At 45.7% G+C, this 22,663-nt stretch overlaps 1 protein-coding gene across 3 annotated transcripts in view; it reads left to right on the top strand.

Moving 5' to 3' along the window:
• Window positions 1-22,663, top strand: part of NEK6 (NIMA related kinase 6) — a 374,972-nt gene that overhangs the window by 193,001 nt on the left and 159,308 nt on the right. For all 3 annotated transcript variants that reach the window (XM_073600366.1, XM_073600368.1, XM_073600367.1), the window contains exon 4: window positions 16,239-16,301. In XM_073600366.1, the coding sequence (XP_073456467.1) occupies window positions 16,239-16,301 (63 nt within the window). The remainder of the gene's footprint in view (window positions 1-16,238; window positions 16,302-22,663) is intronic.

Raw genomic sequence — 22,663 nt, 5'->3', positions numbered from 1 at the left:
TTCGTTACCACATAAGTATCTTAAAACAACTTCTTGACACCCAAAAGAATAGGTCCATGATGAAGATCAATAATACTTACATGTCCGGCAGGGAGTGGTTCAGCTACTATGGTAGAAGAATTTCCAGTGTGCTGGATGCGTGGTCTCCCCTGCATGCTGTGATTCTTTACACTAGCTGCTATGTCACTACTGTGTCCTGTAGTGACAACGTTACCGGCAAGTGGAGCCACAAAACTCAGCAGGGAACCAGAAATCTTGGACATGTGTTGGATCTTGAAGGTTCTACAGCTATTGTAGCTCTGGAGGAGAAGAAAGAGTAGTCATCCCTTCCCGTTGGACAGGTAAATTTTATTGATTGTTTTTTGCATGGGCCTATTTTTTTTAGGTTTTTTTTTTTGGTTGGCAAAGTTGATTATAGTTGCCCAATAGGTTTTGTTTTTCTTCACTTGGACCAAAACTGCAGGAGGTGTAATGCCGTGTACACACGATTGGAATTTCGGCCCGCAAAAGACAGATGAGAGTTTTTCGTCGGAAAATGTGACCGTGTGTACGCTCCATCGAACTTTTGCTGGCCGAATTCCAGCCAGCAAAAGATTGAGAGCATGTTCTTAATTTTTCGGTCGGGAAAAGTTCCTATCCGAAAATGTGATCTTCTGTGGCAATTCCGACGCGCAATATTCCTACGCATGCTCGGAAACAATACGACGCATGCTCGGAAGCAGTGAACTTAATTTTCTCGGCTCGTCGTAGTGTTGTATGTCACCGTGTTCTTGACGGTCGTAAGTTCAGCGAACTTTTGCTTGACCGTGTGTATGCAAGGCAAACTTGAGCGGAATCCCGTAGGAAAAGCCGTCATATCTTTTTCCGACGAGAAGTCCGATCGTGTGTACGCAGCATTAGAGGATGAATTTGACGGATAACTTTTTTATAGTCTCAACTATGCATGTTCAGATGCTGTATTTCAGCAAGTAATTTACTTGTGCCTAAGAAACCTTTTGCAGTGCACATTGTTGATGCTAGTACAGATTATTTCTGTAGGCATGAAGTTGCAAACAGCTTAATTTTTATTGTCAACAGGAAATGTAGTGGTCCTCATAGAAAGTAAGCAACAGGATCCTTATATTTTTAGCTATTTCACACCTCAGGAACCACAACACATTTCACCCAGTGCTGGCAAGTGTAATAAGAATAACAGCTTATTCAGCTACCGAGCCTTTACGTGTCAAAAGCTACAAAATGTTAAATGGTGTCATAGTTAAAACGAAACTACTGTGCTTCAGAGCAATATTTTTTAAGTTTATAAACAAATAATTTATATCATTTTTATTCTTTGAATAGATACCCTTTTTCTTTTTTATCTTTTTGCAAATAAACTTTTTATACAGAGTAGTAGTACCATGCTTCAAAGTTTGCAGTGCATGCTGGCAGGGGCGTTGCTAGGTCTACAAAAGATCTGGGGCTAGAGCCCATAGGAGCGAAGTAAAGAAAGTCATATGCCTGGGCGGGCATACACATGTATATAATATATACTGTACATATATATCTATATTATACATATCTGAGTGCGGATCCTCCCTTACATCAGGGTCCCCAGAGCACCCTTCATTATATCAGGGTCCCCAGTGAAACCCCCCCCCCCTTACATCAGCATCCCCAGAGAGCCCCTTCCTTACATCAGGGTCCCCAGAGAGCTTCCCCCGTACATCAGGGTCCCCAGGGAGCCTCCCCTTACATCAGGGTCCTCAGAGAGTCCCTCCCCCTTACTTCAGGGTCCCCAGAGCTGCTTCTCCTCTAGCTTTAAATATAAGCCTCCTAAAGATTCTAACCTTCTTTAAATTCACAACGTGTGAAGGGGGAGGCAGGGCACTGGCAGCAGCCAGGTCTAAATGAAAAGGTTCCACACTGGGAGGGAGCGGAGTTAGACAAACTGTGGTTGGTTGGTTGATAGCAACCAACCACTGAGGAGACAGTGAGCTGGGAGGTGTGGCAGCAACCAGCCCAGGAGAGGACTGCAGCCAGGAAAATTCTGCTCTCCGCTGAATGCCGGGGGGCAGAGTCACGTGGTTGGTTGCTAGATGCTGGGCAGGCAACCAACCACAGCTGTCAGTCAGAGGCGAGCAGGAACCGGGACTGCTGCGGTGGGAGTACGGCACCGCTGCACCCCGTAAGATAAGGTGACCAGATTTTTAAAACTAAACCTGGGGACATTTTCTTTTTTTATTATTGGCAAATGGTAAACTATTTTATAAGCATATTTTCCTCAAACTTTATATGTAGTGTATGTGGTACGTGTTTATGGAATATAATATATACGTTATTTCACACATTTCGTCCATAAATAAAGATTAAAAACAAAAGATACTTCTTAGAATTTTTGGAGATATGACTACCTAATGTTATGAAGATCAGATAGAGAAAAAACAGAGTGAAGAGTTCTGGAATGCAAGGCTAAGGAGCACGCTACATAAAGAATGCAGGGCTAAGGAGTGCACTACATAAAGAATGCAGGGCTAAGGATTGCGCTACATAAAGAATGCAGGGCTAAGGATTGCGCTACATAAAGAATGCAGGGCTAAGGATTGCGCTACATAAAGAATGCAGGGCTAAGGAGCACTCTACATAAAGAATGCAAGGCTAAGTAGTGCTCAGGAGCATGCTACATAAAGAATGCAGGGCTCAGGAGTGTGCTACATAAAGAATGCAGGGCTCAGGAGTGCACTACATAAAGAATGCAGGGCTCAGGAGTGTGCTACATAAAGAATGCAGGGCTAAGTAATGCTCAGGAGCATGCTACATAAAGAATGCAGTGCTCAGGAGTGCGCTACATTAAGAATGCAGGGCTCAGGAGTGTGCTACATTAAGAATGCAGGGCTCAGCTGTGCCCAGCAATACAGCCTCACCAGTGCCCAGCAATGCAGCCTCACCAGTAATCAGCAATGCAGCCTCACCAGTGCCCAGAAATGCAGACTTACCTGTGTCCAGAAATGCAGCCTCACCAGTACCCAGGAATGCAGCCTCACCTGTGCCCACATCTCAGCCTCACCAGTTCCCAGGAATGTAGCCTCACATGTGCCCACATCTCAGCCTCACCAGTGCCCAGGAATGTAGCCTCACATGTGCCCACATCTCAACCTACCAGTGCCCAGGAATGCAGGCTCACCAGTGCCCAGCAATTCAGCCTCACCAGTGCCCAGCAATGCAGTCTCACTTTTGCCCACATCTCATCCTCACCAATGTCCAGCAATGCAGCCTCACCTGTGTCCAGCAATGCAGCCACACCAGTGCCCAGCAATGCAGCCTCGCCTATGCCCAGGAATGCAGTCTCACCTGTGCCCAGGAATGCACCCTCACTCATGCCCACATCTCAGCCTCGTCTGTGCCCAGGAATGTAGCCTCACCTGTGCCCAGCAATGCAGTCTCACCAGTGCCCAGCAATGCAGCCTCACCAGTGCCCAGCAATGCAGTCTCACTTGTGCCCACATCTCATCCTCACCAGTGCCCAGCAATGCAGCCTCACCAGTGCCAAGGAATGCAGCCTCACCTGTGCCCAGCAATGCAGCCTCACCTGTGCCCAGGAATGCAGCCTCACCAGTGCCCAGCAATGCAGCCTCACCAGTGCCCAGGAATGCAGCCTCACGTATGCCCAGGAATGCAGCTTCACCAGTGCCCAGCAATGCAGCCTCACCAGTGCCCAGCAATGCAGCCTCACCAGTGCCCAGCAATGCAGCCTCACCAGTGCCCAGGAATGCAGCCTCACGTATGCCCAGGAATGCAGCCTCACCCATGCCCACATCTCAGCCTCACCAGTGCCCAGGAATGCAGCCTCATCTGTGTCCACATCTCTGCCTCACCAGTGCCCAGGAATCCGACAAAAACAACACAATGTCCCAGGTGCTGGCCCTATGGGGGAACTTATTGTCCACTGCCCAGGAGCCAATCCGATGCAGCCATCATAGAAGCACATAAAGTGACTGAATTGGGTAGGAGAAATTAAGACAGCGCTATCTGGAATGCAATAAGGGTTTGGAGCCTCCAGTCAAACAGTACCAAGCCGATGTAAAGGCTGGGGATTAATATTTTAGCAGCATTCAATAGGTGTGGTGTGATGCTCTTCCCATAGGCTTTAATGGAGCCCGGAAAGACTGCCTGCCCAACATTAGAGGATTGGAAAAAGGAGGTAAATTGGATAATGGAAGCTGAGAGGTGGACTCAAGTAGTGAAAGATCAAAAAGGGGAATTTGAGAAGACATGGGCAGGATGGATACAGTGTGTACCTGAGATGGGCTGAAAGAGAAGAGACATGGAATGGGAGGGCACGGGGTGTAGTAGACCCATGGGGACCCTAGTATGGTTGCTTGTGGTTCTAGCCATAAAGGAATAAAGAGTAAATTATGAACCTTGAATAGGATTGACCAATGTTGTTTGTTTGGTTTTTTTTTTGTTTTTTTCGGTACTCTGACAGGGTGGAGTGAAACGCCTTCCCCTAATGAAAGAAGAGAGAGAGAGAGAAAAAGTCAAGTCAAAGTAGTGAGGGGAGGGATGGGAAGGGGGGAGGATAAGGAGTAAGGAGATCACGGGTAGACCAAAGGAGAGGAGGGATTTAAAATTCAAAACGGGAAAATGATAGGGATTGTATATGTCACCGAAAGGAATTACACAATGTTTTTTTTTTTCCTCTGGTGGGGTTATGGGGTTGTCATTTAAAGTTGGAGGTAGGAGCAGGTCAAGAGGGTTGTTTACATGTAAATACAGTTGATAACATATTTACACAAGATAACATTTTTGACATAATGGCCATTAGCGGCCTCCTACACTACACAAGGTTTTGGTAGCGAGGGAAACAACACCTTTTTTTTTTTTTCTCACCTTTGGTGGAGTTATGGGGGTGTCACTCAAGTTGGGGGAGGAGTAGGTCAAGAGGGTTGTTTACATGTAAATAGAGTTGATAACATTTTAACACACGATACAATTTTTTATTTTCTTTTTTTTTTTTCTCTCTTATTTTGATATAATGGCCATTAGTGGCCTCTTATATTACACGAGGTTTTGGTAGAGAGGGAAACAACTTTTTTTTTTTTTCTTTCTTTCTGCATGTGATACAGAAGGGCATAGTAGGACTGTACAGGACTCAAAAGTAGAAGGAACGGACTGGGTAGGGGGAAGGGAGGGATTAGATATAATCCAGGGATGGTTGAGAGGAGGGAAGAGGAGGAAGAGGGAACTGAAGAGTACTTTACACTTTTTTTTTTTCTTATTGTTTTGTCTCTTTAGGGAGGGGGGAAGGTAGTATAATTGGTAATTTTTTGACAAGATAATTTAGTATTTAGTATTCAGTTTTTTTTTTTTTTTTTGCAAGGTGTCTATTTGGGTGTTTTTAATGTAAAATATGTAATACAAGAATGTATAATATTGAATGGAAATGTTAAAGTCTATAATAAAAATTAAAATTTGATTATAAAAAAAAAGCAGATGTAAAGGCTAAGTTTATAGAAAACAAATTACAGTACATATGATACCAGGCCATGATTCTTATGTTATAGTGGCTGGTCGGGAGAGCGGCATCTTTCTCACTTAGTAGACAGTGGTGTCTACTTCAGTGATTTCCAGCTTCCACAGGGATCCCACAGCTCACCTATGTACAATGTTATGACTGACTCTTTCCATCCTTCTGCCCGCTGGACCCAGCGGACATTAGCCCATCTTTAGCCATCTACACTGGCCTGGTATGTACTATAATTTATTTTTAAAAAACTGATTCGCCTTTAGATGGACTTGGTACTGTTTGACTAGAGGCTCTATACCCTTATTGAGTTCCGGATAGCGCTGTCTTCATTTCTCCTGTGCCCAGGAATGCAACCTCACCTGTGCCCACATCTCAGCCTCACCAGTGCCAAGCAAGCAGCCTCACCTGTGCCCAGCAATACAGCCTCACCTGTGCCCAGCAATGCAGCCTCACCAGTGTCCAGCAATGCAGCCTCTCCAGTGCCCAGGAATGCAGCCTCACCAGTGCCCACATCTCACCCTCACCTCTGCTGGGGATCAGAGAGGAGAGCAGGCTGGATCATCACACAGGCCAGCGTCGCCTGCTGTGTCAGCTTTAATTTGAGTCACCAGCTGCCCTCCTGGATGGGCTCCCACTTAGGCAGCACATGTCCCAGCATTGGACAAGTGTGCTGTCTGTCAAAGGAGCCATACCAGGAGGCGGGACTTTATGTGACGGCAGGCACGCGGCGATTCAAATTAAAGTTGACAAAGCGGGCGACGCTGGCCTGACACCCACCAGTGTGTGGCACCCCGGGGCAAACCCCTGCCTCAGCACCTGCCCTGCAATCTGGGGACAAATCCGTGGAAAGACTGGCTCCAGGGACAGTGTCCTCAGTATGGTGACATCTGGTCACCCTACAGTAAGAGACTCTGGGCTATTGGCCCTAGATTCGGGGCTATAGCCCCAGAAGCCACCCCCAAGCAACACCATTGCATGCTGGGCTATTTATTATGAGAGTCCAGCACTAGCTGTGCACCTACTGACTGCTTCAGCAGACAGGAGATTTACATGGAGAGTAGGAGGGGAGTGAAGCCCTTTCTTAGAGTCATTCAGCTAACTAATAATTTGTGTGTGTAACCTCAATACTCTAATTCAGGCATGAACTTTAATGCCGCGTACACACGAGTGGACTTTATGGCAGACTTTGCCCGGCGGACGGGATTTCGTCAGACAATTCGATCGTGTGTGAGCTCCAGCAGACTTTGTTTGCTCAAAAGTTGGACGGACTTAGATTTGAAACATGTTTTAAATCTATCCGTCGAACTCGAGTCCAGTCGAAAAGTCCGCTCGTCTGTATGCTAGTTCGACGGACAAAAAGCCATGCTAGGGCAGCTATTGGCTACTGGCTATGAACTTCCTTGTTTTAGTCCGGTCGTACGTCATCACGTACGAATTCGACAGACTTGGTGGATTGTGTGTAGGCACGTCCGTTCATTCAGAAAGTCCGTTGTAAAGTACGCCGAAAAGTCCGCCGGGCAAAGTCTGCCGTAAAGTCCGACCATGTGTACGCGGCATTATATGTTTGTAGTAATCCAGCTAAAACATTGGAGTACACAACTTTCACAAAAGGGGTAAATACAGTATGTATATGCAATAATTCGTATTTACCTAGCTACAAATAAAACAAAAATGTATCTTTACTCTTTAACACAATAACTGAATAAAGAAAAAATTTGGAAAAACACTAACAAGGTCCATAAAGACATAGATGAGCGAGTTTGGGGTGGAGGAACTTGTCTGGCCTGCACAGAGTCCTGACCTCAACCCGACAGAACACCTTTGGGATAAATTAGAGCGGAGACTGCGAGCCAGGCCTTTTCATTCACATCAGTGCCTGACCTCACGCTTCTGGAAGAATGGTCAAACATTCCCATAGACACACTCCTAAACCTTGTGGACAGCCTTCCCAGAAGAGTTGAAGCTGTTATAGCTGCAAAGGGTGGGCCAACTCAATATTAAACCCTACGGACTAAAGCTGGGATGCCATTCTTTAATGGTGTATAACAGTTTAAGACCAGTTTTTTTTTTATTAGCACAGTTTTAAACTAAAGTTTAGATTTTTTTGGTAGTATATATAACAAGGTTTGCTTTACAAATGAACATTTAATAGGTGACAAAAGGTTCCCAAAGCAGGGTGAGCTCGAGGCCAGTTGCACACGGATGTAAGAATATTCTGATGTTTATACTCAGGATCTTGTTGACAAAAAGAAACTGAGAAAAAGACATTATGTAAACACACATACAGAAGTGTAAAAGTACGTAAGTATAAACAAGCGTAAAAATTCTTCTTTATCACCAGTATTGCAATATACACGTGTATATACACACATAAACATGCGTATAGATGAGTAAACACGCATATGCATGTAAATTACCGCACTCAAACGTAACATTTTCTATTTTTGTTTTTCTGCTCAGTTCTCATTGCTCTATTACTGAGCTTTAAGCAGCTGTGTGTATGATTCTATTGACAACAATGCATCTATATCCAGATCAGTTAAAAAGCGTGGATTATTTTAATCTCATGTGCAAGAGGCCTTACTATGGCAGCACACAGAAGTCGTCCTTTTCCAAGCAACACGTCTATCTTTGAAACCTTGGTGGAAGCTCCGGGGGGAAGATACAGGGATTCAATTTTAACCTTAACTACTGAGCTATGTAAACAACTAGAAGGAGGTAAAGAGAAACATGTTTAAAAAAAGCATAACGTTTCTCATATACATTATTTTATATTTACCTGAATAAAAAATATAACCTATTTTCCACAGTCCTATTTTGACTCTTAGCCATAATACATGAAAAAAAATTAATAAAACATATAAAAACCCACTATACTATGTATTCTCTATGTCATAACTAATCTAGGAATAAGCAGCAATATGCGAGCTGAAATGCTCTAATATAACCATGCAAAGCTAACAAACTGGACTGTTAGCAGCTCTTCCTGTTGACCTCGGCCCATCTGCTAATCCTATATGAGGAGTTTACAAGCTGTTTTCACTTCTTGGTAGTGGATGTAAAAAGTCAATCACGTTTACCAGGAGTCTGCAGATTGCTTTTAAGCCGGCTCTCCCATTACGTTTTAATAAAGTGGGTGTTCTGAAGTGTTAGAATGTTTTAAAATGGAGCCATGGTGGTTTTATAAAGTGTGGATGGTTTTACAGAAAGCCAATGAGGCAGAAAACTAGCTATTACTGTAGTAAGAGATTATTATTGCCAGAAGTGACAAAAACATGGACAACTGTACAATTTCAAACCTGGTCACTTTTCATTTACCATAATACTGTACATTACTTAGCTAGATAACATTTGAACATTTGTGTTTAGAAATGCTTGTAGTGGGTAACACTGGCAAAAAGAGGGCATGAGGTCATGGGGTGGAAATTACAAAAAAGCTTCTCAACAATAAAGACCTTATGGCTCGGTTCACACTTGTGCAATGCAGGAACCCTGCAAATCCACTGCGGGTTCCCACATCGCACCCGACTCGCACGGCAGTTCACACTGCCAGGTGTAAACTGCTGGGAGTGTCAATACCATGTTAATGACACCCCCATTTCAGCTCGCATATTGCACTGCAAATTGACAGTTCAGAAATTAATCGGATCGCATGGGTGTTCACACCCATGTGATCCGATAAATGCGCCCCTATAACTTTAAGAAGGGATGGGCTCCCTCCAGGTATACCTGCTCTTAATCTATACATTATTATACAGTGTTCAACATAAATGAGTACTCCCCTTTTGAAAAGTAAGTAAATCTTCAGTTTTATTCAAATTAGTTGATGCAAAAAAGAATACACCCCACAACAAAAACTACATCTAATATTTTGTATGACCTCCATGATTTGTAAGGACAGCACCAAGTCTTCTAGGCATGGAATGAACAAGTTGGTGACATATTGCAGCATCTATCTTTTTCTATTCTTCAAGAACAACCTCTTTCAGAGCTTGGATGCTGGATTGAGAGTGATGTTCAACAATTTCCCATAGGTGCTCAATTGGGTTCAGATCAGGAGACATATTTGGCCACTGAATCACTTTCACCCTGCTCTTCTTCAGAAATGCAATATTGTGTTTTGGATCATTGTCATGTTGGAAAAGTGCACAACAACCAAGGGTAAGGAGTGATGGTAGCATCTTCTCTTTCAATATAAAGCAGTACATCTGTGAATTCATGATACCATCAATGAAATGCAGCTTCCTGACACCAGCAGCACTCATGCAGCCCCACACTGCCACTAACATGTTTCACTGTAGGCACCATGCTTTTTTCTTTGTACACCTCACTTGCAATGCCAAGAGAAAGCCAAACTGGAGCAATTGTTTCCCACAACACGGCATACACTGCAGAACAATGGCATGCATGGGTGTCGTCCACGAATGAAGCCTCTCCTAAAACCCATGTACAAAAGAGCGTGACTAGAATTTGCCAGGGCCGATGCTGAAAAAGAAGAAGACTACTGGGACTCTGTACTCTGGAGTGATGAGACCAAGATCAATGTTTTTGGAACTGATGGAAACAATCACAGATGTATGTTGCTCGTGACAAGCAAGAAAATAAGGGTGCACATATCGTAATCCAATTTTCCAAAAGTACTCATAGCAGCAGTGGGAGTCTTGGATTCTCCATAACGGGTTGAGGGAGACCATACTTCCCTAACGCTGGACGAGACTGCTATGGCGGTCATCGCTTTCTGGTAAGCAGGTTATCTATACACTTTGGGTGGTGATCTGGAAGCACTTTCGTTTGTTTTGAAGACTTTGTCACAATCTCCTTTCTGCAATTAATTTTGCTCATCTAGATGGACACTGTTTTTTAAAAATCTATGGACTTGTTTCTTGATGGGACCTTGCTTTAGTTTTTTCTTTTTTTCACTTTTTTTTTCACTTTGGTATTTTTCCACATATTTTTTATGTATACTCACATTTATTCATGTATGATTTAATTAGTGCTGCATCTTTTGTTGGATATTTGCATTTTATTTGAAGTTTCTGTACTGGACTTTTTGATGCCAGCAGCTCATTTGTCACTTTAAAATATTGTTTTAGTTATAGCGCAGCGTTAGCCCTAGAGCTTTACACTTACACTCAAACTTCTGTGGACGGCCTGGACGTCTCTGTGAGATGGTTGCAGTTCCATCTTTGTTACATTTTTGTATCACTTTTGATACAGTATTCTGATTGACAAGTAAAGCTTTGCTGATCTTCTTGAAGCCTTCACTTTTCTTGTGTAAAAAAATTTTTTTTTCTTTCTCGGCCTTGTGACATTTCTCTTTGATGTGGTGCCATTGCTGACAGCATGAAATGGGAAGGGGTTTTCTTTGTTATTTTTGGTTAAAAATCGCAATAAGCGTATATTGATTGGTTTGCGCAAAAGTTATAGCGTCTACAAAATAGGGGATAGATTTATGGCATTTTTATAATTTTTTTTTTTATTAGTAATGATGGTGATCAGCGATTTTTATCTTGCTGCAACATTGCAGCGCACAGATGGGACACTTTTGACACTTTTTTGGGACCAGTGACACTTATGCAGCGATCAGAGCTAAAAATAGCCATTGATTACTGTATAAATGTAATTTGCAGGAAAGGGGTTAACACTAGGGGGCGATCAAGGAGTTAACTGTGTTCCCTAGGTGTGTTCTAACTGTAGGGGGGATAGGATTGACTAGGGGAGGATCGGTGTTCCTACTTAGTAGGAGCACATGTTCTGTCTCTACTCCCCTGAGAGAACCAGGATTTGTGTGTTTACACACACAGATCCCGATTCTCGCTCTGTCACGAGCGATCGCGGGTTTTAAAGAGCCAACGTACAGCTACGACGGCTCGCGCAGGGAAGCCAACCTGCCGCAGTATAACTACAGCGGCTGGTCCGGGAGCAGTTAATGAATAATTAGACTCACCTGTAGTTGAATTCTTGTTAATTAGGATTTTGTTGTCTAAAATTTAGCTTTGCTCCTAAGATTTTCATTGGGGTGTATTCATTTTTGCAACATGGTCTTGAATGAATTTGTTAAGGAAAATACTTTTTTTGCGTATGCAAATTAACAAATCTTGGTTGCAATTAATGGCCCGCATTTGTGGGAGTATTTTGTAGTATAATGTCCTATACAAACTGTTGATCCTCAAAGGAAAGTAAAAGGTTTTCTGACAAATCTGTTGGGGTGTACTCATTTATGCTGAGCACTGTATATGTACTCCAACGCTAACAGCAATAATGATGCACATGTGGTAATTTGATTTCTCCCTTTGGTCCATAGGGCAGTAAGGAGTGTCTTAGACTGGACTAATGGCTAGAAACCTCTTTAAAATAGTAAGTGTCATAGACAGAGCCAGAACAGAGGCTGTTGGAGAGGACTGTATGCAAGCCTGTTGCCCACCGATTATGGGCCCTAGCATTTGGAGGAATGGTGCTCTCTGTGAGCTGTATACCTGGGGACCCTGGGGTTGATGTTACTATGGATTCAGCTCCATGTCCCCCCAAAACACACAGACTCTGGAACCCTTTATATGCCATATTAGAATGGTGACTCGTACTGTTAAATGCTAATGTCATCAATTCTGCTATAATGTGTTTAGTGTGGCTCTAAGAGTCTTTTCACCCATTGTTGTTTATGTTAATTGAGAGAGCTCGGTGCCTACAAGTCTGTCATCTGGTCTGGGTACATCTTGTAGTAAATTAGCTCATGTTAATTAGGTTAGCTTTGAGACATCCCTGCTGTATAAAAGGTCTGTGAGATTTCAAAATAAAGACAGTTCTGATGTACTCCAAGACTGGTGTTGTCTAGTTCTTGGGGGTTCCTATAGCCAGATCCATTGGACTCGTGTTCCAGAACTTAGGAAGCGGTATACAGACGGAAGCACTCAAGCGGAGTGTGGGGCGTTCCGTGACATTGGTGGCAAGCAGCGGGAAAGCTTCCTGAAGTCTGGGACATCCAAACCTCCAACTGGATCCAAGATCAGCATAGCAGACTTCAGTCACCCCAGCGGAGATATGGACCTGGCATCAGAATTCCCGGGGCTGCTGCGGATCATCCTTTCAACGTATACCAGGACTGTGTCTGAGGATGAATACCTGGAGCTCAGGCAGCTGATTCGGGTGGAGCTCTGGAATGCAGCCCTCCGTCTCGCTGGTATAAAACAGGGCAAGTGCTTTCCAACCCAAGAGCAACGGGCCAGTGACCAACGGGCATTGCGGATGGCATTCCTGGGAGAGCAGCCCCAGGAGCAATGGGTGACTGAGTTGGACAGGTTGGTCCAGCAGGAGATAGAGCTGGACAATCGTTATCGGGCTCTGCAATGGCACGCAGAGGAGGGATATTTAGGGGAGACAACAGAATGCTCTCCGGAGGGATATGACTTTGGCGGCCCTGGATTGCTGTGGGAGAACCTTACAGATCTTTTTATGTTTGGCGATGAGGGGGAACCTGACCTTGAGGACATGAGGGACTATAGAGAGTCTATGCTCGGTCTTGCAGGGGTCTCAGAGCTCAAACCTGATCTGGACCATTTGCTAAGGAAGGAACAGCATCTGGAAAGGGCATACAGGAAACTGCTAGAACAAGTTCAGCAGCATGCCAGAGAATCGGCAGTGGAAAATCCGGAGATTGCCGTCCCCAAACCTGAAGTGCTGACAACAGGGCAGAGCTCTGCTAACCTCTGTCCAGAAATGATAACATCTTCTGGGTTCCATGGACAGGAGATGGTGAACCTCTATTCCCAGACATCAGTTGCAGAGACATGGGATTTGATAGACTTTTCTGCTGAGGAAGAACAACCTGATGAGCCTCCAGCAGAAGAGCTGCTATCAGGGCCAAAGTTCACTGTGTTCTGCCCAGCACCAACAGTGGCTTCGGCCTTCCTGAGAGAAGAGGTAGTCGGCCTTTCTCCCACAACACTGACAGGGACATGTGATTTTCTGCCAGCAGCATCTATGGAGTTAAAACAAACTTCTCCAGCTGAAGATCTGGTAACTGAACAGAGGGTCCAAGACCTCTGTCCCACACTTTTACCACTTCCAGAGACTGGGGATTTAATAGACATTTCTGTAGAGGAGGAACCACCTAGCAAACCCCCAGCAGAAGTGCTGGCAACCGGACAGAGGGTCCAAGACCTCTGCCCCACACCTGCAGCAATTGTGGAGGCTCAGGGTGAGAAGATGGCAATCACTTCCCAGCAGCAGATACAGGGGGAGAAGGGAGAGGAGGTGTGTGTTGTCCCTCCCCAACAGTTGGCCAGGGTGGAGGAAGTGGGCTTTCCTCCCCAGCAAAGATCCGTGTACCTGGGAGACAGTACCATCGACATGTCGTCCCAGCAGCCAGATGAGGGAATGGAAAAGGAAGCAGCCGGCTCACCTCCCCAATGGCAGCTACACAGTTTGGGAGTGGAGGAAGCCAGCTGCCTGCCCCAACAGTTAGCCGGAGCAGAGGATGCGGAGTCCCCAGCAGAAGTGCTGGCAACAGGGCAGAGTGTTACCAACCTCTGCCCAGCACCGGCAACAACTACAGAGTTCCAGGGAGGCGGGGCAGTCGGCCTCCCTCTCCAACAGTTAGCCGGAACAGATGGTGTGGGGTTTCCAGCAGAAGGGCTGGCAACAGGGCCGAGGACTGCTGGACTCTGCCCTCAACTAACAGAGGATGGATTTCCTGTGAAGGTGGATGGGACTTCAGTCTCCACCTGTATACCCCAGGGATGCTGGGCAGTGGGTCCCGATCCCCAACAGCATGACAGAGAGGTTGGCTGGGTGAGTGATACTCTGTTTGGAATAATTTATTTGGGGTACGGTGTGGGTACAGGCAGTAGAGGACTGGAACTATGGACTAACTTCGGAGTCAACCCGTCTGGGGTCTCCTCCTGTGTTAGTCTCCTGCCGAAAGGGGAGAAATGTCATAGACAGAGCCAGAACAGAGGCTGTTGGAGAGGACTGTATGCAAGCCTGTTGCCCACCGATTATGGGCCCTAGCATTTGGAGGAATGGTGCTCTCTGTGAGCTGTATACCTGGGGACCCTGGGGTTGATGTTACTATGGATTCAGCTCCATGTCCCCCCAAAACACACAGACTCTGGAACCCTTTATATGCCATATTAGAATGGTGACTCGTACTGTTAAATGCTAATGTCATCAATTCTGCTATAATGTGTTTAGTGTGGCTCTAAGAGTCTTTTCACCCATTGTTGTTTATGTTAATTGAGAGAGCTCGGTGCCTACAAGTCTGTCATCTGGTCTGGGTACATCTTGTAGTAAATTAGCTCATGTTAATTAGGTTAGCTTTGAGACATCCCTGCTGTATAAAAGGTCTGTGAGATTTCAAAATAAAGACAGTTCTGATGTACTCCAAGACTGGTGTTGTCTAGTTCTTGGGGGTTCCTATAGCCAGATCCATTGGACTCGTGTTCCAGAACTTAGGAAGCGGTATACAGACGGAAGCACTCAAGCGGAGTGTGGGGCGTTCCGTGACAGTAAGCATTGCTGAATATTGTTAGTAATAAATCTTTTTTGTCTGTGGTGCACTCTATTTATGAATTCCATGTGCACAATATGTAGAAATGAATGAAATATATATTTAAGCTCTAGGTTGAAACTGTTAGTTTGGACTTCAGTGGTGAGATTTCCCACAGTATTATGCCGCGTACACACGGTCGGACTTTTCGTCTACAAAAGTCCGACGGACGCCGACGGACGCCGATGGACTAAAGCTGGCTGACAATCCGATCGTGTGTGGGCTTCCCCGGACTTTCAGCGGACTTTTCCAGCCTCAAATCTGACATTTGAAACATGCTTCAAATCTTTACGTCGTAACTACGCCGGACCCAGAAATCCACTCGTCTGTGTGCTAGTCCGACGGACAAAAACCCACGCTAGGGCAGCTATTGGCTACTGGCTATCAACTTCCTTATTTTAGTCCGGTGTACGTCATCACCTACGAATCCGTCAGACTTTTGTGTGATCGTATGTAGGCAAGTCCATTCGTAAGAAAGTCTGCCGCAAGTCCGCCGCAAGTCCGCCAAAAGCCAGTCGAAAGTCTGTCGGACAGGCTGTCGGACTTTTGTAGACGAAAAGTCCGACCGTGTGTACGCGGCATTAGGAGTTATTTGCCTCTTCCAACAAGACTACATCATAACTGTCAACTCTCCTCTTCCTGGAGTCACCTTGTACTTTTACATATAAAGTCCATTAAGCAGCACGAGGGACATCACATTTGTATTTATAATGGAACTATATTTCCATTGGAGTCCCCAAGACACAAAACAGGCTCTCTATTGATTTTGCTTATCAAAACTAGTAACAATCAGACTGTCTTCTGTCTTCTTTGGCCAACAAAAGTGGTTCTTTCCTAAAAAAAAATATAAGTAAAGCTCTGTGGAACCATATAAGGAAATATTTTCATATATTTGTGACAAAATGTAGTATTAAAACACATATGGTCTAACAAAGGTGAAATCACTGGGCCTACTGTGCGTGTGTTTTTAAGTTTAATAGTATATTTGTATATAAGCGCATAAAACAATTTGTATCAATGTGTTTAATCCAATTTACAGACACAGTGTGGATACATTTGATTCCAAACTGTTACATTACTGAATATTTATGAATGTACTGTATAAGCTGATGAAATTCCCCCTAGGAATGTTTTTATTATATGCTTTTAATACAGTTCTGATAATTGATAAAAGCATGTTATCTATTACAGATATTTGAAATGATGGATGCCAAGGCAAGACAAGATTGTATTAAGGAAATTGATCTTCTGAAGGTAAGGTGTGCTGCAAAGATTTGAGTTTAAATAGCATCAAGCAACAATCACCCAATGTTATGGGCATCTTAATAGAATTTCCACTTTTCGCAAGGAACCCCTCACTTGCTATTGAATGTGGACTAGCATGAGCCATCTTGCTCCTAATCACCTATTTTCATGGGATTTTTAAGTTGTATTCACATCCTGTCGAAAAAGGGGAAGGCGCCCTATGTGCTCTTGTGGCTGTGGAGCTGCATTTTTTTAAGCTAGGGAAAAGGTACACATTGTAGAACCCTGTGTTTTATAAATGTGGCAGCATATATCTTAATTTGGAAGAAAGTTCATACGACTGATATATACAGTATCTCACAAAAGTGAGTACACCCCTCACATTTTTGTAAATATTTTATTATATCTTTTCATGTGACAACACTGAAGAAATGACACTTTGCTACAATGTAAAGTAGTGAGTTTACAACTTGTATAACAGTGTAAATTTGTTGTCCCCTCAAAATAACTCAACACACAGCCATTAATGTCTAAACCACTGGCAACAAAAGTGATTACACCGCTAAGTGAATATGTCCAAATTGGGCCCAAAGTGTCAATATTTTGTGTGGCCACCATTATTTTCCAGCACTGCCTTAAGCCTCTTGGGCATGGAGTTCACCAGAGCTTCACAGATTGCCACTGGAGTCCTCTTCCACTCCTCCATGACGACATCACGGAGCTGGTGCATGTTAGCGACCTTGAGCTCCTCCACCTTCCATTTGAGGACCACAGATGCTCAATAGGAATTAGTTCTGGAGACATGCTTGGCCAGGCCATCACCTTTACCTTCAGCTTCTTTAGCAAGGCAGTGGTTGTCTTGGAGGTGTGTTTGGGGTCATTATCATGTTGGAATACTGCCCTGCGGCCCAGTCCCCAAATCGAGGGGATCATGCTCTGCTTCAGTATGCCACAGTACATGTTGGCATTCATGGTTCCCTCAATGAACTGTAGCTCCCCAGTGTCGGCAGCACTCATGCAGCCCCAAACCATGACACTCCCACCACCATGCTTGACTGTAGGCAAGACAAACTTGTCTTTGTTCTCCTCATCTGGTTGCCGCCACACCTGCTTGACACCATCTGAACCATATAAGTTTATCTTGGTCTCATCAGACCACAGGACTTGGTTCCAGTAATCCATGTCCTTAGTCTGCTTGTCTTCAGCAAACTGTTTTCAGGCTTTCCCCTGTGCATCATCTTTAGAAGGGGCTTCCTTCTGGGATGACAGCCATGCAGACCAATTTGATGCAGTGTGCGGAATATGGTCTGAGCACTCACAGGCTGACCCCCCACCCCTTCAACCTCTGCAGCAATGCTGGCAGCACTTATACGTCTATTTCTCAAAGACAATTTCTGGATATGACGCTGAGCACGTGCACTCAATTTCTTTGGTCGACCATGGCGAGGCCTGTTCTGAGTGGAACCAGTCCTGTTAAACTGCTATATGGTCTCGGCCACCACGTTGCAGCTCAGTTTCAGGTGTCTTGGCAAACTTCTTATAGCCTAGGCCATCTTTATGTATAGCAACAATTCCTTTTTCAGATCCTCAGAGAGTTCTTTGCCATGAGTAGGGATGAGCCGAACACCCCCCCCGGTTCGGTTCGCACCAGAACCTGCGAAAGGACCGAAAATTTGCACGAACGGTAGAACCCCATTGACGTCTATGGGACTCGAACGTTCAAAATCAAAAGTGCTAATTTTAAAGGCTAATTTTCATGGTATTGTCCTAAAAAGGGTTTGGGGACCCGGGTCCTGCCCCAGTGGACATGTATCAATGCAAAAAAACATTTAAAAACGGACATTTTTTCGGGAGCAGTGATTTTAATGATGCTTAAAGTAAAAAAAAAAGTAAAATATATCTTTAAATATCGTACCTGGGGGGTGTCTATAGTATGCCTGTAAAGTGGCGCGTGTTTCCCGTGCTTAGAACAGTCCCTGTACAAAATGACATTTTTAAAGGAAAAAAAGTCATTTAAAACTGCTTGTGGATTTAATGTAATGTCGGGTCCTGGCAATATGGATGAAAATCAGTGAGACAAACGGCATGGGTACCCTCCAGTCCATTACCAGGCCCTTTGGGTCCTGTATGGATATTAAGGGGAACCCTGCACCCAAATTAAAAAAAGGAAAGGCGTGGGGCCCCCAGGCCCTATATACTCTGAACAGCAGTATACAGGTGGTACAAACAAGACAGGGACTGTAGGTTTGTAGTTAAGTAGAATCTGTTTGTAATTTTGAACTGGTACATTTTTAAAGTGTAGCTCCAGCCAAAAAATCTGTTTTTAAGCTTTTTGGAAAACATAGGGAAGGGTTACCACCCCTGTGACATTTGTTTTGCTGTCTGTGCTCCTCTTCAGAAGATTTCACCTCACTTTTTGTCCCAATGACAAATGTTTTTTGAAAATTTGGGAGTTTTAGCGAAACAAGGATTGGTGATAAAGCATCAGTGGAAAGGAGAAAAGTTTTTCCCATATTAACTCTTACAGGAGAGAATTTCCCTTCCTATGGGGTAGATTTCATCTCACTTCCTGTTGTCTCCTTCCGTTGGCAAGTAGGAGTCGTTTGTAAGTTGGATGTTTGAAAGTAGGGGCCTGCCCTATATACTCAGCAGAAATTTGGGCCTTAGGTGTTGTTGTGGCCTCAACACTGTAAGCCCTCACAGTGCCCTGCTGTGAAATATTAGATCAAGAATTGTAATTACATGCCCCTGTTGAACAGGGCCAGAAAAATTGGGCCTTTGGTGATGGTGGTGCTGGTGCCACAACACTGTAAGTTCTCACAGTTAATCTTGGTGGGCGCAGAAACGTGCCCTGCTGTGAAATATTCAATCAAGAATTGTAATTACATGCCCCTGTTGAACAGGGGCTGAAAAATTGGGCCTTTGGTGGTGGTGGTGGTGTTGGTGCCACAACACTGTAAGTCCTCACAGTTAATCTTGGTGGGCGCAGAAACGGGCCCTGCTGTGAAATATTAGATCAAGAATTCCAATTACATGTCCCTTTTGAACAGGGGCTGAAAAATTGGGCCTTAGGCACTGATGCTGGTGCCACAACACTGCAACCCCTCACAGATACTCTAGTTGGAGCTCAGGAACTAGCCCTGCTGCAAAGAATTGCATCAAAAATTGTAATTACATGCCCCTGTTAAACAGGGGCTTAAAAATTGGGCCTTACGCACTGGTGGCGGCACCCAGAACCAAAAATGTTCTTACAAGCTATCAGCGTGATCATTGAGGAGGAAGAGGATAATTACTCAGCATAACAGGATAGTCACTCAGCATCAGCATAGGCAGTCTTTGAAGGGTTTTGACATTTCAAAACAAATTATTCGGTTACATCAGCATCAGGTGCTTGGTAGCTGGTGGTGATCCAAGACTGATTCATTTTTATGAAGGTCAGTCGATCGACCGAGTAAGTGGACAGATGCACCCTGTGATCGGTTACAAACCCTCCAGCAGCACTGAATGTGCGTTCCGAAAGAACGCCGGATGCAGGACAGGCCAGTAGCTCAATTGCATACTGTGCAAGCTCTGGCCAGTGATCCATCCTCAAGACCCAGTAACCCAGAGGATTTTCGGTGGGAAAGGTGCCCAAGTCAGATCTTGCCCCTAGGTATTCCTGCACCATGTAAAACAGACGCTGGCGATGGTTGCTGGAACCGATCATGCCTTGGGGCTGCGGACTAAAAAATTGTCTGAACGCATCGGTCAGATGGCCACCTTCTCCACCGCTCCTTCTTTGACTGACCGAAGCCTCAGCAACACGTTGTCCAGAAACAGGAGTTTTTTAACCTCCCAGTCTCTGGGAACGCATTGCACAGACCTTTTTGCAAGGCTTCCCGAAGATGTTTCATCCTCTGCTCCCTCTGCGACGGCAAGATAAGGTCCGCAACCTTACCCTTGTAATGTGGATGAAGGAGGATTTCCAGCCAGCAACGATCCCCCTCCTTGATACCACGAATAAAAGGATCCTTCCGCAGGCTTTGCAGGATCAGGGAGGCCATGCAGCGTAGGTTTGCTGAGGCATTCGGTCCGGAGTCCTCTGGGTCACTAAGGACGACATGGTCCGCAGCCACCTCCTCCAAGCCACGTACAAGTCTATGTGTTTCATGGGACTGATCCCTTAAAGACTGCTACTGATGCTGAGTGCCAGGCTCCACCTCCATACTGACACAATCCTCCTCCTCCTCCTCTTCCTGTGTGATCGGCAGGCACGCAGGAACACTGTCTGGATAAAGGGGGCCTTGAGAGCTAAGGAAGTCCTCCTCTTCCTTCCTCTGTTCTGCCTCAAGTGCCCTGTCCATTAATCCACGCAGCATGTGCTCCAACAGGTGGACAAGGCGGACAGTGTCACTGATGCATGCAGTGTCACTGCTGACCATCCTCGTGGCCTCCTCAAATGGTGACAGGACAATGCATGCACCCCTGATCATGGCCCACTGGTGTGGGGAAAAAAAAACAAGCTCCCCTGACCCTGTCCTGGTGCCATAGTCGCACAGGTACTCATTGATGGCCCTCTGCTGCATGTGCAGCCGCTGCAGCATGGCCAACGTTGAGTTCCACCTGGTGGGCATGTCACAGATTAGGCGGTTCTTGGGCAGGTTAAACTCCTTTTTGGAGGTCTGCCAGCTGAGCACTGGCATTATATGACCGGCGGAAATGCACACAGACTTTCCTGGCCTGCCTCAGGACATCCTGTAAGCCAAGGTACCTGCCCAAGAACTGCTGCACCACCAAGTTAAGGACGTGAGCCAAACAGGGCACATGGGTCAGTTGTCCCTGTCGGAGGGCGGAGAGGAGGTTGGTGCCATTGTCGCAAACCACCATTCCTGCCTTAAGTTGGCGTGGCGTCAACCACCTCTGAACCTGCCCCTGCAGAGCTGACAGAACCTCTGCCCCAGCATGGCTCCTGTCCTCCAAGCACACCAGCTCAAGCACCGCATGGCATCTTCTGGCCTGCGTACTTGCATAGCACCTTGAATGTCTACGGAGCACCGCTGGTTCCGAGGACAAAGCACAGGAAGAGGCCATGGAGGAAGAAGAGGAGGAGGGGGTGGAGGAGAGAGGTGTGTCACAATCATTAGTGGTGGCATTTTGGAGGCGTGGTGGCGGAACAACCTCCAACACTACTGCACCTTGTCCTGCATCCTTCCCAGCTGCCAGCAGAGTGACCCAATGTGCCGTGAAACTTAGGTAACGTCTCTGTCCATGCCTGCTGGACCATGAGTCAGTGGTAATATGCACCTTACTGCTGACTGCCCTGTCCAGCGAGGCCAAGACATTGCCTTCCACATGGCGGTAGAGAGCCGGAATCGCCTTCCGTGCGAAAAAGTGGTGTTTGGGTACCTGCCACTGAGGAACCGCACATTCCACAAACTCACGGAAGGGGGCAGAGTCTACCAACTGAAAAGGTAGCAGTTGAAGTGCTAGCAATTTTGCCAAGCTAGCATTCAACCGCTGGGCATGTGGATGGCTGGGAGCGAACTTCTTTCGGCGGTGCAGCAGCTGGGGCAGGGAAATTTGCTTGGTACAATCTGACGTCGGTGTAACGAAAGCAGATTGCCTACAAGTACTTGGCTGTGACACACCTAATTCTACACCTTCATTCCTCTCAGTGCAGGTCTCAGAGAGGACTGAAGGTATAGTGGGGTTGGAGATCTCAGCTGATGAGGAGCAAGGAGAGGTCCCCTTTGTTCTTTTGTGTGGGTCTTTTAGATTTGCTTGCCAACGAACTGCATGGCAGGTCAACATATGTCTGGTCAAGCATGTGGTGCCCAAGCGGGAGATGTTTTGGCCACGCGAGATACGCTTGAGACATATGTTGCAAATAGCAGCGGTGCGATCTGATGCACTCGTCTCAAAAAAGGCCCACACCAAAGAACTTTTAGAATAACGCGCAGAGACAGCAGCTCCCTGCACATGCGGAGCTTTGCGGTGTGATGCAGTCAGTGTGCTGCCCTTAGGCTGGCCCCTGGAGGGCATCCTGCCTCGTTGGTGATGTGCCTCCTCCTCCTCTCTCCTATCAGGCACCCACGTTGAGTCAGTGACCTCATCATCCCCTCCCTCCTCATCACTGGAGCAAACCTGGCAGTATGCTGCAGCAGGGGGAGCATGACAGCAGATTGCTGTCCTTCTTGGGCACCCCCTCTGTCCGTGCTCACGTTACTGCCTTCATCTAGCTCAATATCATCATCAGAGCCTTCTAAACGCTGGGCATCCTCCTGGAGCATGAACCCAACACTGTGGTCAAACAGTTCGAGGGACTCCTCAGGAGGACATGGTGGGGCTAGGGAAGGAGTCACTGATGCCATTGAGCCAAGGGAAGAGGCTGC

Source organism: Aquarana catesbeiana, linkage group LG09, assembly GCF_042186555.1.
Source record: "Aquarana catesbeiana isolate 2022-GZ linkage group LG09, ASM4218655v1, whole genome shotgun sequence".
Classification (NCBI taxonomy): Eukaryota; Metazoa; Chordata; class Amphibia; order Anura; family Ranidae; genus Aquarana; species Aquarana catesbeiana.
This window is presented reverse-complemented; position numbering and strand designations above follow the sequence as displayed.